This window comes from Helianthus annuus, chromosome 17, assembly GCF_002127325.2.
Source record: "Helianthus annuus cultivar XRQ/B chromosome 17, HanXRQr2.0-SUNRISE, whole genome shotgun sequence".
NCBI classification, from domain to species: Eukaryota; Viridiplantae; Streptophyta; class Magnoliopsida; order Asterales; family Asteraceae; genus Helianthus; species Helianthus annuus.
The window spans coordinates 119,989,342-120,006,158 of record NC_035449.2 but is presented as its reverse complement, the minus strand read 5'-3'; the positions used below and the strand labels follow the sequence as shown (position 1 = coordinate 120,006,158).

The 16,817-nt window shown below is 35.5% G+C and overlaps 2 protein-coding genes and 1 long non-coding RNA gene across 3 annotated transcripts; all 3 read right to left on the bottom strand.

The window, feature by feature from the left end:
* Positions 1-61: 61 nt before the first annotated feature.
* Positions 62-1,125, bottom strand: LOC118489181. The gene is made up of 2 exons (XM_035986861.1): positions 678-1,125; positions 62-352 (listed from the first exon to the last, which is right to left on the bottom strand). Exons 1-2 carry the CDS (start codon positions 1,005-1,007, stop codon positions 347-349), a joined length of 336 nt encoding a protein of 111 aa, XP_035842754.1. The 5' UTR covers positions 1,008-1,125; the 3' UTR covers positions 62-346.
* A 1,612-nt stretch (positions 1,126-2,737) lies between these two features.
* Positions 2,738-3,332, bottom strand: LOC110869744 (protein TRANSPORT INHIBITOR RESPONSE 1). The gene is made up of 2 exons (XM_022118970.2): positions 3,118-3,332; positions 2,738-2,912 (listed from the first exon to the last, which is right to left on the bottom strand). The coding sequence occupies exons 1-2, from the start codon at positions 3,240-3,242 to the stop codon at positions 2,738-2,740; spliced, it is 300 nt and encodes a 99-aa protein (XP_021974662.2). The 5' UTR covers positions 3,243-3,332.
* Positions 3,333-15,013: 11,681 nt separating this feature from the next.
* Positions 15,014-16,557, bottom strand: LOC110870945. Its single transcript, XR_002553365.2, has 2 exons — positions 16,122-16,557; positions 15,014-15,251 (listed from the first exon to the last, which is right to left on the bottom strand). It is a non-coding gene; the product is annotated as an uncharacterized LOC110870945 (long non-coding RNA).
* Positions 16,558-16,817: the final 260 nt, after the last annotated feature.

Below are 16,817 nucleotides of genomic sequence, written 5' to 3'. Positions count from 1 at the left end.
TATACGGTTTAACTTTTTTTTTCCACAAACTTTTTTACGCAAAACGAACACACCGATTAATCGCAAACTTGGTAGGTGTCTCAGATAGATTTTTATCATCATCGACTAAGGGGAAAAATATAAAAAACCAACAACATCAAAACAATGTGTAACTAAAAAAACGGGGTTTGGCACAGATTTTCCGATAATCAGAGGCTGCATCGGCGCCAATCAGGCACCATCGGCGCCACAGGCACCATCGGCACCACCGTCACCCACCACTACCGCCACACCACCAAACCCACCGCCGCCGCCACCAACCCCCAACGTTATAAACAACCAACACCGTCACTGAGTCTAAGACGACTCAAGCCTGCTTAACAAAACCAAAAAGAATATAAAAAAAACTTGAATTAAAAAAAACAATCTCTATTAAAACAATTATCATCATTGCCTTCAAATATCAAAATGACAGCTAATCAACTTCTGTCTCGTTTCTCTAACCTAGGGTTTTTATTTTCATCAAATTAAAAAAATAAACAAATCATTCTAACTAAATCTGATAATAACATCATAATTCCCAATCAACAACAAAAGCTTTACATAAATCATACAAGATATTGCATCAAAAAGATCAACGGTGCAGGGAGTTCTTAATCCAGATGAAGAACAATAAACAGATTAAACAAATTGAATACCTTGTGGAATCGGGAGAACTGATCACCGCCACCGTCTCTGTCTCTCTCTTCGCTTGACATCGGAAGCTCACCGCCACCGCCGCCGTGGCGGCGGCGCCGATCGTTTCCGATTCCTCCCGCGTTTTGACCTGACCAGAAATGAGAGGGAGACACCGCGTGCTCGGAAAAAAAATAGGGAGGAAGTGGTTGTAGGGTGAGGTTGTCGGTGACCGGGGAGAAGGAGGATGGTGGTGTGTGACGGAGAAGTCGCCGGTGAACGGAAACGAGGTAGCTCGGTGGGTTTTTGGGGGGTTCGCCGAAGGTGCTGGGCGCCGGAGCACCGGCTGACATCCGGCTGCGGTCGCCGGTGAGATGAGGGAGGAAGCATAGGTGTGTTTTGAATTTGAAGTTCTTGCTGCTGAGTATGTGTGTGTTTGGTTATGAGAGAGACAAAGAGGTAGAGATATGGGTTTCAAAAATTAAAATTAGATATGAGGTTTAAAAAAGGTGGAGAGAGAGATAGAGTCTGAACATAATAAATGAAGAGAGAGACAGGGAAATGACATTTTGAGTAAAAGACCAAAATAACCTTTTAGTTGGCATAATCTGATTGGTTGATAGTGGTTCTCGCGGTTCTTACAACTGAGAGTGGTTTTTATTTTAGCGGCTCCCTATATACACACACACATATATATATATATATATATATATATATATATATATATATATATATATATATATATATATATATATATATATATATATGGGACTGCTAAAATGAAAACCACATTCAGTTGTAAGAAAACCGAGAGAACCACTTTCTAACCACTAGATCAACTAGATGGATGAATGAGATTAAAAGTAGTTAATATTAATATTAAATAATTTTTGTCTTATTATGTCTTTAATATTATAATCCAAAAGGGTAATTTAGTAAAATTACTTTTTTTTGTCTTTTAGTCTTTATTATTTTTTTATTACTTTTTGTTTTATTATATTACTTTCTATTTTTTAAACAGAAATTTTTTTATTAAAAACCATTTTTAAATTCAGATTTTTTAACAAAACAATTTATTTTGCGCGCCGGTTTTTGCACGCCTTTTGCACGCCATTTTTACACCCGGCTTATTTACTCGTCGTTTTTGGACGCCGTTTTTTACGCTCGGCTTTTTCAAGCGGCGTTTTTTTAAATCGCCGTTTTTACATACCGTTTTAACGCGGCGTTAAAATTTTTATGTTTTACGTTAAATTCAGATTTTTTAACAAAACAATTTATTTTGCGCGCCGGTTTTTGCACGCCATTTTTACACCCGGCTTTTTTACTCGTCGTTTTTGCACGCCGTTTTTTACGCTCGGCTTTTTCAAGCGGCGTTTTTTTAAATCGCCGTTTTTTACATACCATTTTAACACGGCGTTAAAATTTTTACATTTTACGTTAAACTTTTTAAATTTTTTACGTTTTACGTTAAACTTTTTATGTTTTACGTTTTATGTTAAACTTTTTAAAATTTTTACGTTTTACGTTAAACATTTTATGTTTTACGTTTTACGTTAAACTTTTTACCTTTTACGTAAAACTTTTTACGTTTTTACGTTTTACGTTTTACATTTTATGTTTTAGGTTAAACTTTTTACGTTTTACGTTAAACTTTTTACGTTTTATTTTTTACGTTTTACGTTAAACTTTTTACGTTTTACGTTTTTACACCGTTAAACTTTTTACGCTTTACGTTAAAGTTTTTAGGTTTTATGTTTTTAGGTTTTATGTTTTTAGGTTTTATGTTTTTAGGTTTTATGTTTTTACGTTTTACGTTAAACTTTTTACGTTTTACGTTAAAAACTTTACGTTTTACGTTAAAAAGTTTACGGTTTTCATTTTTTTTACAAAAACTTTTTGCAAAAACTTTTTACCCACCCTTCCTCTGATTCACCATCATCCATTGTTAATTTATCGGTGACAAACCAGACCAAAAAAAAAAGTCAAACTTTAGCAATAAAAACACTACAAATCATGTCAAACCACACAAATTATTAACGCAAGAGCAAGAAGCTTTCCCAATTGCTCCAAATTTATTATTCGATTAACTTTCAAAACTCGTAACGATTTGCATCTCCAGGGCATCAAAACTGACTTCACTAGTCAAGGGTAAGAAATTGAGAACTTCTAACGAGGTTAAGTTTTCTGGGAAGTAACTTAACCAGTCTCCACCAAGATCATCAATCCCATTCTCTTGTATGTCTAGTTCTTTCAGGTTTCTGCAAACTCAAAATTTCAAACCTCATCAAGAAACAACTTAAATAATTGTCTTAACTTTCATGTTTAATATTTTTCATTTTTTTCATTTAAGTAGGGGTACTAAGATACGAATGCACATGTTACATGTATCATAACTTATATCAATAATACATATTCACAATTATTATTGGCAACAAAAGATAGTGCTAAAAAGTAAAAACTTACTTGCAATGAGTAGCAATAGCTTCCAATCCAAGAGTACTAAATCCCTCACAACTCAACATAGAAAAAGCTTTAAAATCATCAAAATTCAGTGCTAAAAACTCCAAACTCTCATCACTAACCGCCATTCGCTTCAACCTAAGCTCCTCCAGGAACGGATATGCAGTCGCGAAAACATTCAGCCACGGTTGCACATCCGCTCCCCAATCATCCGGCACTAGATTGACACGTGGCGCCTGCTCATTCGCTCCACGTTGTACCAGTCCTTGCATACGAGTGACACCGAGTTACGATCCTTATCGGAGTTAATCAACGAGAATGTTCGTTTTAGAAATTCTTCTGGAAGCATCGTCATTTTGGCTGGATCTGCACCGGTTCCGGCGTCTGTGACTCCAGTGGCAGCCGGATCCATGCTTTGTTAGTTCGAAAACTGTATCGATTCATGTAAACTATTTCAGATCGGAAATAAACTGAATGAAACATATATTAAAATCAATATGATGTATGTTCTGTTACTTCAAAAACTTCATCGAATCATGTAAACTGTTTCAGATCGGATAAAAAAACTGATGAAAAACGTAAATTAGAAGTTAAAATAAAACGAAATTAGTGTTATGTTACGGTCTGCTACTTCAAAAACTTGTTTGAATCATGTAAACTGTTTCAGATCGGTATAATACTGATTAACTGAAAGAAAAACGTAAATTAGAAGCTAAAATAACACAGAATAAATGTCATGTTACTTCAAAAACTTCATCAAATCATTTAAATCGTTTCAGATCGAAAAAAAACGGAATGTAAAAGGTAAATTTGAAGCTAAAATAACACAGAATCAATGTGATGTGATACTATGCTCTGGTGCTTAAAAAACTTCATCAAATCATGTAAAAACTGAATGAAAATACGTAAACTAGAAGCTAAAATAACACAAAATCAGTATGCTACTTCAAAAACTTCGTTGAATCATGTAAACTGTTTCAGATCGGAGAAACAGCAGCAAGAAACGAACCAGATCGGGAATGGCCGAAACCCTAGGATCCAAATTGGGGGAAACGACTGAACAGATCGTCGTCATCTCCACCCTCGTGTCATCATCAATATCGTCGGCCACCTCCACCTTCATCTTCAAGGCATCATCGTCTTCAAACGAACCAGCGCCACCGTCGGCCACCTCCACCTTCGTCTTCAAAACATCATCGTCGTCATCTCCACGAGTGTTCTGGGAAGCAAGAAGGAGGCTGGTGAGGCTCCGGCTCCAGCACGAGTGTTCTCCGTTTTACAGAGGAATGAAAGAGAAGAGGGATTTCAATTTGAATGAGAGAGATGAAAGAGAAGAGAGGATGGTGTGAAACTTTAAAGAGGCAGAGACAAATGACAGTAGATTAGACATTAGGAGTAAAATACCAAAATACCCTTTAGGATATAATATAATAGTGTATATATGGCAAATTCTGATTGGTGGAGAGTGGTTCTCGCGGTTCTTACAACTGGGGATGGTTTTCATTTTAGCGGCTCCCTATATATATATATATATATATATATATATAGGCCGGTTAACGTACAATACCTCTTATCCTACATTATGTACGCGATGCCCTCAGCCGTACGATCTTCAATCGATCAAACGCGGGCGAAATCAATTTAAATGATTAAATTAATCATTTTAATATATCTAAATCATACCAAGAAGGTTAAAAACGTCATTGTGAGGTCATAAATCTCTGTAATTGACCGATGATAGTTCAAAATCAAACCCTAAATCAAATTCAAAAACCTGAAATTCTTCTTCCCCAACCTCCCTTCGTTCCTTTTGGTGCGATATCGATAATAAGAACTACTGATTTGAGACTTGTAAGGGTCAAACGGAAGAAGACTAACAACGATCGACCAGCAATAGAAGAAGATGAACAGTAACACACACAGATTATACACATGCGATTTGTTTTCTTGAAAAAAATAACATGCGATTTAACTGGGAAGATTCACATGCGAATTAAAAAAAATATTTAGTAATATGCGAATTCCTTGAAAAAATAAGAACTGGGTAACACACATACGAATTCCTTGAAAAAGACAAAAAAAAAACATTAAGACGTACATGCGAATTCAAAATGAAACATTACAATACATATTCATTTTATTGGATTTCACATATTACGATTTCCCAAATGGAATTCATTAAAATAATTTAATGGGGGAATCGGATGTTACAATTTTTAATTAGTTATGGGAATTCACATGTACATATTTTAATGTGCATATTTTAGTTAGCTGTGGGAATTCGCATGTTACAAATTTTTTTTGGGAATTCGCATGTTACATTAAAACATAATCGCATGTTATTTTTTTAGTGTATATGTTATATGTTATGAAATCGCATGTGTATATTATTATTTAATGTGCACAACGTCTAATCGCATGTTATTATTTTAATATGCATGTTATTGTTCATGAAATCGCATGTGTTTAGGTTTCTTCAAACGTAACGCTCCGATCTAATATGAATCAATCAAACAATCAATAAAAACCTAAAAACCGAACTAATACGAATCATAATTACAGAGATAGTTGTGTAACGAACTCATGATATGCTTGCTTGTTGAAGGAATTGTCTAATTTGCCCTCTGATGATTGAACGGGATGTCTGATATACCATTATCTAAGAAAAATGAATCAGGGACACGTGTAGGGTTGTGGGCATCGCGTACGTAATGTAGGATTAGAACTATTGTATTCTACACTTTCTCTCTCTCTCTCTTTCTCTCTCTCTCTCTCTCTCTATATATATATATATATATATACACACTATAGATTTTAAAGATTAAAAACCCAAAAAATATACTAGCCCAAAAAAAAAAAGTTAAAAGCCCAAAAAATATTCAGCCCAACTTAATATTCAGCCCAAAAAAATTAAAAGCCCAAAAAAATTAAAAGCCCAAAAAAAATTCGCACTTTATTTTGTGCTTCTTGATATTGTGAAGAACATTTTTAGGATCATGATTTTAGTTATGTATTGCATTTGTTAGTAAAGTGTTAGACATGTTTTAATTAAGCTATGGTTTGTTTTTGTTGAACGAAGCCTTATAATTCAATCGAGCGAAACCGAGTGAAAACGATCCGCTCGATTTTTTTTAGGATTTGAAAAAAATTGAGCGAAAACGATCCGATCGATTCAAATTCAATCTGAGCATGAGCATCACTTTTGTGCTCGGTTTTGCAAATTCGATCCGATCAGATCGGATCGGTTGTAATTCAATCCGAGCATGAGTAGACCCTCGATCGGATCGGATCGGCTCATGAACACCCTTATCTAGAAGCTACAAGATAACCAAAAACGTCTACGTATTCAAACACTCATAGGCCTATTTCCACACACTTCGCCTCGTATAAGCCTAGACGAGACGTCTAGGGCTCAAGTCAACGACCAGTTGGTCAACCTCATACAACGTCAAATGAATCACTTCATACGCCAGGTATTGATCTAGACGATGGACTTAGATGATAGAGGAAGACGCCTCGTACAGGACTAGACGAGACGTCTTGAAGACTGATTTGACTATGTTGTCGGGCATGTGAATAAAGTAATACGCTAGGTATAGAGCTCTACGCGGCGTATATTTGTAATTCAAACTATTGAAATAGGGACATGCAGAGCATTCTTCAACCATCGACACAATTCTTTACTTCTTCTTTGCGTTCTATTTGATTTCATTCAAAGGTGCTGAAAGATAGCCATATTAATTCAACACACTACAGATGTCATCATTCTAGGTCGACAACTATTTCTTTGGGCCGTATTCTAGCGAGTCATGGGTGCCCGAAACCGATCTGGTAACAGTTATTAGCTTAAATTACTTGTTTTCAATATTTACTCATGATCATACCGTTTTTAGGAGGAGACTGGCATTCCCGATTCTAACGAGCAAGAGGAGGTTGTGTTCGGTGTACAAGGAAATCAAAACAGACCGTTTCTAGATTTGGACATGTATCCTCCTGTTGAGAACCATCCCTTGTAGATGACTTATCCCATGTTGATGAACCATGTTATCCGGCGCAACAAGGGTATCCGGATTATGGATACGAGTGTGAATATTCTCACGTGCAACAACACTATCTGGATGGATACGGTGGTCATGAGAAATTCATTTCCTCGAGCAATCCTTACGAAAGTTACAATGCATCACAATCTTTGTACGTTCAACAAAACTATCCAGATGGTGGAGGATATGGTGGTGAGCCTCCGAAAACACCACCGTATGATGATGAGGCACCCCCAGCCCGGGCAATCCGTACTTCACAAAGCATGTATCAAACTTATTTAGTTACGCGAGACTAATTAATAAGGGTTATTGGATTTTAATAATCCTAAGTTTCACCAGTTGGCCGATAATAATCCCAACTTTAAAAATTCCCTTCAATAATCCCAACTTGTAAAAGTTGGCTGCCATTGATCCTTTTCAAACATATAAGAATTTGGTCTCCTCAATAAATTCAATTACACCTAGAGACTCCTTAATTGATTTAAGCGCACCTATGTAAGAAAAGGATCAATGGCGGCCAAACTTTTACAAGTTGAGATTATTGGAGGGAATTTTTAAAGTTGGAACTATTATCAGCCAACAGGTGAAACTTAGGGATTATTAAAATCCAATACCCAATTAATAAATATAAAATCTAACTTAACCCTATCGATGTTACAGGTTTTCAACTCTCTAGATGAACTAAAGAAATTGGTACAAGCATGGGCAAACGTGAATGATTTTCGTTATTGTGAGCCGTTGATCAAAGAAAATTAAGAGAAGGATCGTGAGGGTATGGCGTGAATGCGACCGTGGTGGTGAGCACTATACTACAACAACAGTTAGAAAGCCGACAACAAAAAAACCGGTTGCCCGTTTTATCGGCATTCAAATATATTCAATGGAAGGGTGGGTTTGTTCTTTTTAACATTTCTAAAATCATGTCTCACCACCTCTATCCTCATCCCTTCTCCTTTCTTCTTCTCTTACCTTTCTTCTTCATCGCCTTGAATGCCGAATCTAATAATTCGAGATACCCGAATTGACGATTAGACCAATGCGGTTTGTTCTAAAAGGACGAAAATGACATTTAACTCATAAATAAAAATTGGCGTGACGCCATGCCTATGTTGATAAAACGGGCAACCGGTTTTTTTGTTGCCGGTCTAATCGGCAATTCGGGTATCTCGAATTATATTAGTCCAGACCAAATTTCAAATTTGTACTATTTTCGTCCCTGACATTCTTGAAACATGTCAATTCCGTCCAAAAAAACTAAGATTAAATTGGATAATTGGACAAACCACATAGACGAAAATGACTGTTAACTCATGTTTTTTTGGACGGAACTGACGTGTTTCAAGAATGTCAGAGACGAAAATGATATAAAATTGAAATTTGACCTGAACAGACATAATTGGAGAAACCACAGGGACGAAAATGATAGTTAAGTCTTTATTTATTGATCAGTTTATAGTTTGATATGAGTAAATTGCCAAAATCGTCCCTGAGGTTTGGGCATGTTTGTCATTTTCATCCAAACCAACTTTTTTTTGTACAATAAAGTCCTTCACTTTTAAGATTTTTTGCCATTTTCATCCAAACATCTAATTTGCTTTATTTTTTCTATCAAACATTTGGATGAAAATGACAAAAAATCACAAAAGTGAAGGACTATATGGTACAAAAAAGTTGTTTTATATGAAAATGACAAACATACCCAAACCTCGGGGACGATTTTGCAAATCTACTCTTTTGATATTAACTAGTATATAGGACCCGTACGTTATAACATAGCCATTATATCAAACAAAAACTAGACGTACAAACGTTGAACCATGCACGCACGTTGCGAGGTGTGAACTCACCAAATGCAGATCGCAACGTAAAATAATAAGGGGTAGCGGAGTTCAAAGGGTCATGTACAGTAATATTGTGACCTCAAAATCTGTAGATGTCGTTTTTAAAAGACTTTGCTTTGCTATTAAAAAATAGGAAGCAACATAGCTTGTTGTCCGTTTACCTGTAATTTCTTACTTTCAAAAATTCTTCTTTTGTATTCAAAATAAATAAAAAAATAATAGTGATGATGATATAATAATAATGAAAATATATAAAATTGGGTGCTTCATTAACTTCAACACTAAGGTTTAAAAAATTGTAAAAAATAAATAATATATACCACTCATAAAAGAAACCTGGAAATTAATATATGAGATTAATTTAAATACCAAGCCTTAAAGATTTGTAAATTAATAAGGGGATATATGTAAATGAACCTTTATATTATAATAATATAACATAATATAATATTCTTATTATTGAAATAATAAACTATTGTAACGAAAAATAGATATCGAATATTTTCTTTATAATGTGAGTTGAATGGGTCAAACGTAGGTCAAATTACAATTTTACATCAGTGTAAAATTAAAGTCATAATATATTTTTTAGTTGGTTGACTCGGTGTAATTTTTTATTCGGGTCAGTCGGCTGCTTGGCACACACTCATTTGTCCTTCAAAATTACAATTTTTTCCCCAGATTAAAATTATAATCTCTTTATCGTTTTAGTTTTTTTTTTAGCAAAAGTATGGTAGTGTTTTGTTTTAATTAGTTGACTCGATGTAATTTTTTTTAGATTGTGTTATGAATAGTATGTACAGCTAACCGAAATACAGACGTATGTGTTATGAGAGAGAAATACTCGGCTTAGTGCCCACAACGTGGACATAGCAAAAACTAGTTGAAATATATGTGTGCGTATATATTTGAGAATTATAAATATACATATTTTGTTGTAGAAAAATATTTTGTTGTAGGAAAAATAAAAGAAAAAGACAATTGAAGGCAGAATGTTGTAGTTTTGTATTAGATAATCTAGAGTTAATAGCCAAAATGGTCCCTGAGGTTTGCTCACTTTTGTCACTTTAGTCTAAAATCCAAAATTTTTAAATCTGGGTCCCTGGGGTTTGCATTTTATTGCCATTTTGGTCCAAATCTCAAATCAGGTCAGATTTCTAAAAAAAACCTGTTTTTTTCCTTTTCCTCATGGGCATTTTGGTCATTTGTCTATAAACCCTACTCTCTCTCCCTCTATAAACTCTGTCCTCCTTTCCCCTTCATTAACACCACCACTGCACCACCACCATGCCCACCGCACCACCACTAAACCACCACCCCTGTCTCTCTCTCTCTTCTCTCTCTCTCTAAACAACCCTCTGTCTCTCTCTCTTCTCTCACCCAGCGGAAGTACAGATCGAAGAAAACCGGAAGGTTAAACCACAAACACCACTCCACAACAAACGACTAACCCTAGCCGTCGCCGTGCAACCAGAACCCAGTCGCATAAACCAGTAGCTGTGCAAACCAAAACCCAGTCGCATAACCCGCCGTCTACACAACCCATTCGAAACCTGCAAACAGCTAACCCTAGTCGTAGTGCAAACCAGAACCCTAGCCGCTCCTAACTTGAACCAGATCTAAACTCAAAACTGCCAAGGTTAACCACCGTCATTCCTGTGTTCCGACGACACCTAGCGGCGACTAGGGTTTACAATCACAGATCTCTCTAGAATTGTTCAGATCTACCAGGGATAATTGGTGGTAATGGTGGCGGTGGCGGATTGGTGGCTGTAAGAGTGTGTGTGTGTGAGAGATAGAGAGAGGGAGAGAGAGTTGTGGCGGCGGATTACGGTGGCGGCGGATTATGATGGTGCTAATGGTGGTGGTGGGTGATGTTTAAGGGTGAGAACTTGTGCCTGTACATATACGATGATTGAGAGAGAGTGTGTGTGTGTGCAATTAATAATTATTTATAATAAAATTATAATGACCAAAATGCCCCTGAGGAAAAGGACAAAAACCAGGTTTTTTTTTTAGAAATCTGACCTGATTTGAGATTTGGACCAAAATGGCAATAAAATACAAACCTCAGGGACCCAGATTTAAAAATTTTGGATTTTGGACTAAAATGGCAAAAGTGAGCAAACCTCATGGACCATTTTGACTATTAACTCCATAATCTATATTGAAGGTAGAATGTTCTTCCAATATTTCCAAAATCATGACTAGCCTCTTCTACCCACATCATCACTCTCTCCTCCTCCCCATCTTTCTTCATTGCCCTACATGCGACTGAACAATCTAATAATCCAATTTTCCACTATTGCCTTCATCGCTACTGCTGTGACGTCCTTATCAACTACCCCTTTTGAATCTGATGCGGGAGCATAACATCATATCATTTAATTATTTAATTTTTTTGTTTAATCATTTTTATTTACTAGTCTCATTTTCTATCGCTTTCTAGAAGAGTAACTCAAATTAAATATTCAATAACCCCAAAAGTGAAAAGTCAAGCGATTTATTTCTTTCTTCTAATTTTCCTGGGAAACTTCAAGCTACCCCACTTCTATTATTTCCACACGTTTCAACTCAATCGGTCTCACGCGGAAATTGCCATCTCCGTCTTCACATATTCAATTCAACAATAGCATAATGAACCATTAATTTAAATTTTACCTCTATTTATAGTTTACTATTAGGGTTTTCTCTAACTTAGGATGAGCTCCGATAAGTTAGTGATTTGCATGATCTTCCCAAAAGATTGGGGATTTGGTTACATGGTTTATCCATGCAGTATGGAACATTCTAGAATAAACATGTGTAATTAAATATTTATAATAAAACAATAAGTGATGACCGGGTCGGGTTAGTCGTTCTGGGTCATACCTCGTCAAAACCATTTTCAAGAAACAGAAGAATACTACGTATTAAAATTTTGTTTTATTATGTTATGTTCGTAAGCTTTTTCTTGCTTCCAACCACCACCACCACACCACCAAACTCCACCGCAAACCATGACCGATCATTATAGTTTAAAATTTTGCATACTAAATTTTGTAAATGACAAAGTTGACGTCACTCCACACGTTGTAGCAGAATGTTAACTATGAAAGTCTTTAGTAACACAATATAAAATGCGAAATTCTTTAGTTTATTAAAAAAAAATTCATTTTGTTGTATTCTTAGATTACATTGCCACCCTAAATCAATTTTCAGAAAATTGTGAATTCGCTTATGAAAGTGACCAAAACATTAATAAGACTATGGGGTATGGGTCTTGGGTTGAGGCGTGGTTGGAGGAAAACGTCCAAGCCACCACCCCGGGTGGGCTTGGGTTGAGGCGTGACCCTTGGGGCTTGGGTTTGAAGCCGGGCGTGGGGCGGGCTTGAGATCCGATGTGGCGGCTTCCTATTCGTTGTCCACCGCCATGTCATAGCGGGTTTGAATTTTTAAATTCCAACCGTTTGGCCAAGCCAAGCGGTCACCCCAACCCCTAACATCCCCTATAAATGTAATCCCAAACCCCACCGGCTACCCCATCCCATCCACCGCTACCCCACCGGCAACCCAACCATAACCCACTTGATCCCACGAACCCGCTACCCCAACCCGAAGATCATGGCCTCTTGGACCCACGAAGAAGAATTGGCTCTCGTCATAAGCGTCGTTGACGCTATGAAGGGGCGGCAACCCGACCAAACACGATATTGGCCGGAAGCATTCGTAAGCTACCGACATAACGTCGGACACGACCGGCACAACCTCAACGCGTGCCAACATAAATGGCGCGAGCTACGACCCAAGCTCGATCGTTTCAAGGCCTACTACGAAGCCGTTCCGAGCGGCGAGTTAAGCCACGAGGACCGGGTGGCGGTGGCGAACATTGAGTTTCGAGGCAAGGAGCGAATGGGACAAGCTCGCCCTTTTTGAAATTTATCTAACGCTCTAGTTTTTTTTATTTTGTAATTTTTAGGAATTTATGTAATTTTTAGGATTATGTGATTTTTAGGATTATGTAATTTTTAAAAATTTAATAAAATTTTAGGTTTTTTTTTTATAAATGTTGTGTGAATTTTTTAAATTTTTTGTATTTTTTTTAATAACCTGCCAACCCAAGCGGTGCACCCACGCCCCGCCATACCCCACGGACACGTCACTAGGCGGTTGGGGGGGGGGGGGGCTCGAAATCCACGTGTCAACTCATGCCCCAACCCAAGCCCCACCATACCCCACGGTCTAATGAAGTTCTACAAAAAATAGTTGGATCAAAAGCAAATTATATTTTGCATATATATATATACACACACACACACACATATAGAAACAAGATCAGGAGAGAACCCCTCAAAGTGTGAGTACGGTGAGAACAATTCTCAGCCACAAGATCTTAGTGGTTTGTGGCTGAGATTGATGCGGTAGCATTTTTGTAAATAATAGGGGGCTTGTAACTTCCAGGAATGGTAAAATAGGAAGATCCAAACAAAGGTGCACATGCCATTTCCCCCCATCATCTTTAAACGACAATAACTTTTTTATACGCGATTATTTTTCGAAAAAAAATTACCCCATAAAACTTATCGTTTTTTTATCTTTCCAACGAGTATACTATTAATATACTTTTCGAAAAAAAAATTAACTGGGTTTTATGGCGTTTTTTCTGAACAGGGTGTTTTATAGCGTTTTAGACTAGATATTTTCATGGCGTTTTTTCTGAACTAGGTGTTTTTATGGCGTTTTAACTAGTTATTTTCATGGCGTTTTTCTGAACTGAGTGTTTTATGGCATTTTCAACTGAGTTTTTTTAATGGCGTTTTTCTGAACTAGGTGTTTTATGGCGTTTTAACTAGTTATTTTCATGGCGTTTTTCTGAACTGAGTGTTTTATGGCGTTTTCAACTTAGTTTTTTTATGACGTTTTTACAGTACAAATTATGATTTTTCTAAGCTCAAAAGATATTAATTTAGGCTGTTAGACACAAAAAAAAATGGTTTTTTGGAGCTATATGGCTAAAAAAAAATAGTTTTTTTGAGCTGTTGTAAATTATAGCTCAAAAAATAGTTTTTTTTTTTGGCGTGACGTTTTAATTGGGAGCTTATGGCGTTTTTTGAGCTATATGGCTCAAAAAATGGTTTTTTTGAGCTGTTGTAAATTATAGCTCAAAAATAGCTCTTTTTTGTTATGGCGTTTTAATGGGAGCTAGCTCAAATTTTTTTTTTTTTTTTGCTAGGAACTTATGGCGTTTTTAGAGCTATATGGCTCAAAAAATGGTTTTTTTGAGCTGTTGTAAATTATAGCTAAAAAAATAGCTTTTTTTTGGCGTGTGGGTTTTAACCGGAGTTTATGGCGTTTTTTGAGCTATATAGCTCAAAAAAAATGGTATTTTGAGCTATTGTAAATTATAGCTCAAAAAAATAGTTTTTTTTTTGTTATAACGTTTTATTTGAACACCCAGTTCACGTGAGTGGGTTTTTTTTGACAATATTACCCCTTCGTATGATTTAGCATCAATGCCACATGTCACCGCCAAAATTGTTCTGCCCGTTCTCACACTTTTCACCGTTCTTTCTAAATCCTGACCACATATATATATATATATATATATATATATATATATATATATATATATATAGGGCAAGGATAAATCGAAAACCCACTCCAGTTGACTAAACCCTGAAAACCCATTAATCACCATTGATCAAAGTTGATGGATGGCTAGGATTAACTTTTGCCCCATCAATTGCTTTTGTGTACTTTGTCTCAATTTTTTAATGTATTTAATGTAATGAAGGATATTATTGGAACAAAGAAAGTGCAAAGTACTGTCACCCATTAATTTATGTTTTCTCTCTCTCTCTTGATTAAAGTACTTTTCTTTCATTATTTTATGTTTTCTCTCTCTGATGATTAAAGTTCTATCACCCATTAACAAAGATATTCAAGCAACCATCAACAAAAGCACTGATCAAACACACATAGAGCAAAAATGTACAAAAATCTCAGTGAAAAAAAAATGTAACACGGATACAGCAAAAATGTACAAAAATCTGAGGCAAAAATAAAATGTAACATGGTAAAAACAAAACCAAAAAATCCATAACATATAAAATTCTCAGATTCAACACAGCAAAAAGTCTACATAAATCTCAGGCATTTTTGCTTTAATTGATTGTTACATTTCTAACACAAACATCTTTTGAATCATCTTCAACATCTTCAACATCATCTTCAACATCTGAAACATCATCTTCAAAATGTAGATTTCCAAACAAAGCTGAAAAAAACATAGTTATTCACCTTCTTGAACAAGATCTAAAACAAATTTTACACAAAAAATGATGTAATCAATAATAAAAACAACAGTCTAAAAAAGTGTACAACACACTTTATTTTCAGTAATGTGCATTATTTATGTAACACGAAAAAATGTAACATGCATTTTTTAATTATCAATTTATGCCAGAAAAACAACACACTTTATTTTCAGTAACGTGCATTATTTATGTAACACGATAAAATGTAACTATTAATGTTTTTTTAGAATTTTTAAATATATAACTAACAAAACATATTAGAATTGTTACATTACTAAACCCATCTATGTTGGGTTACATAAAGATGTTACACAAAAAACAAGAAAAGTAACTTCAATTTAATTCAATAAACAAGAACTTAAATCAAATTGTTTCGATTTGTTCAGAAATCTGAAACAAATTTTACACAAAAAAATTGATAAAATCAATAATAAAAAGCAATATGTATAGAAAACAAGAACTTAAAAACCTTCATCTTCTTGAACAAAAAATAAAAAAAGTTATAGATCCACAAAAAACAACAAAAATGCAGAGTAAAAAAATAGCAGATTTGCAAAAAAAAGCTTAAAAACATACATATTCACCTTCTTGAACAAAAAATTCGAACAAAACCCTTCAGCATCCTCAAAAAACGTAAAAAAGGATGTGTAATTTTACTGGATCTTTGCCTGGTTCGAACAAAAACATCATCTTCAACATCGGATTTGCAGATCCATAAAACAAGAACTTAAAAACCTTTATCTTCTTGAACAACAAAAAATTGCAGATCCATAAAAACAACAAAAATGCAGACTAAAAATGCAGCCTAAAAAATGAATCAAATCGAGCACCTGAAATTGGCTTTAGCTTTGATTATTCATGTTTTCAGCTAGACCCTCCACCACCGTAGCTCCCAACAACCACCACTACCACCGGACCACCACTTGCCACCATCCTTCATCAACCTTCAACGATCACCACCCACCTGCGATCCAGATCTAGATCTTGACGGGTTTAAAAGAAACATGATGGATCCAGGTCTAGATGACGGTACAGATCTAGATCTAGATGGCGTCTACATCGATCTAATGCTCATCAGTTTCTCCGATTTCATTTTTGTTCTTGTTTTCTCTATAATGGAACAAGAGAGAGAGAGAGGGAAAGAGGGAAAAGTGTGCTAGAGAAGAGAGATGATGGAGGAAATGATCTGGTGAGTTTTGAAAAGGTTTGGTGAGATTTAATGGTAGAGAGAGAAAATGGTATTAAATGAGAAAGATGACAAGAAGAAGAAAAGTCTTTGTAAAGACTTACACATTTCCATTCAATCAAAAAGGTAAAAAGAAAAAGACCGTTATGCCCTTTCCTACTCTCAATCTAAATACATACGTGGATCAATCCTAGCCACATGTGTGAGTTTTCAGGGTTTAGTCAACTGGAGTAAGTTTTCTCCTTATAATTAGCCTATATATATATATATATATATATATATATATATAGGGGAAGGTTCATTTGAGAAGAAAATTTAATTGAGAAGAAAAAGAACAAAA

Bases quoted from the DNA above. Each gene is read 5' to 3' on its own strand.
- LOC118489181 (XM_035986861.1), bottom strand. From the start codon at position 1,007: ATGTCAGCCGGTGCTCCGGCGCCCAGCACCTTCGGCGAACCCCCCAAA.
- LOC110869744 (XM_022118970.2), bottom strand. From the start codon at position 3,242: ATGGCGGTTAGTGATGAGAGTTTGGAGTTTTTAGCACTGAATTTTGAT. The intron at 2,913-3,117 runs GTAAGTTTTTAC...TTGAGTTTGCAG, and splicing joins GCTATTGCTACTCATTGCAA to AAACCTGAAAGAACTAGACA.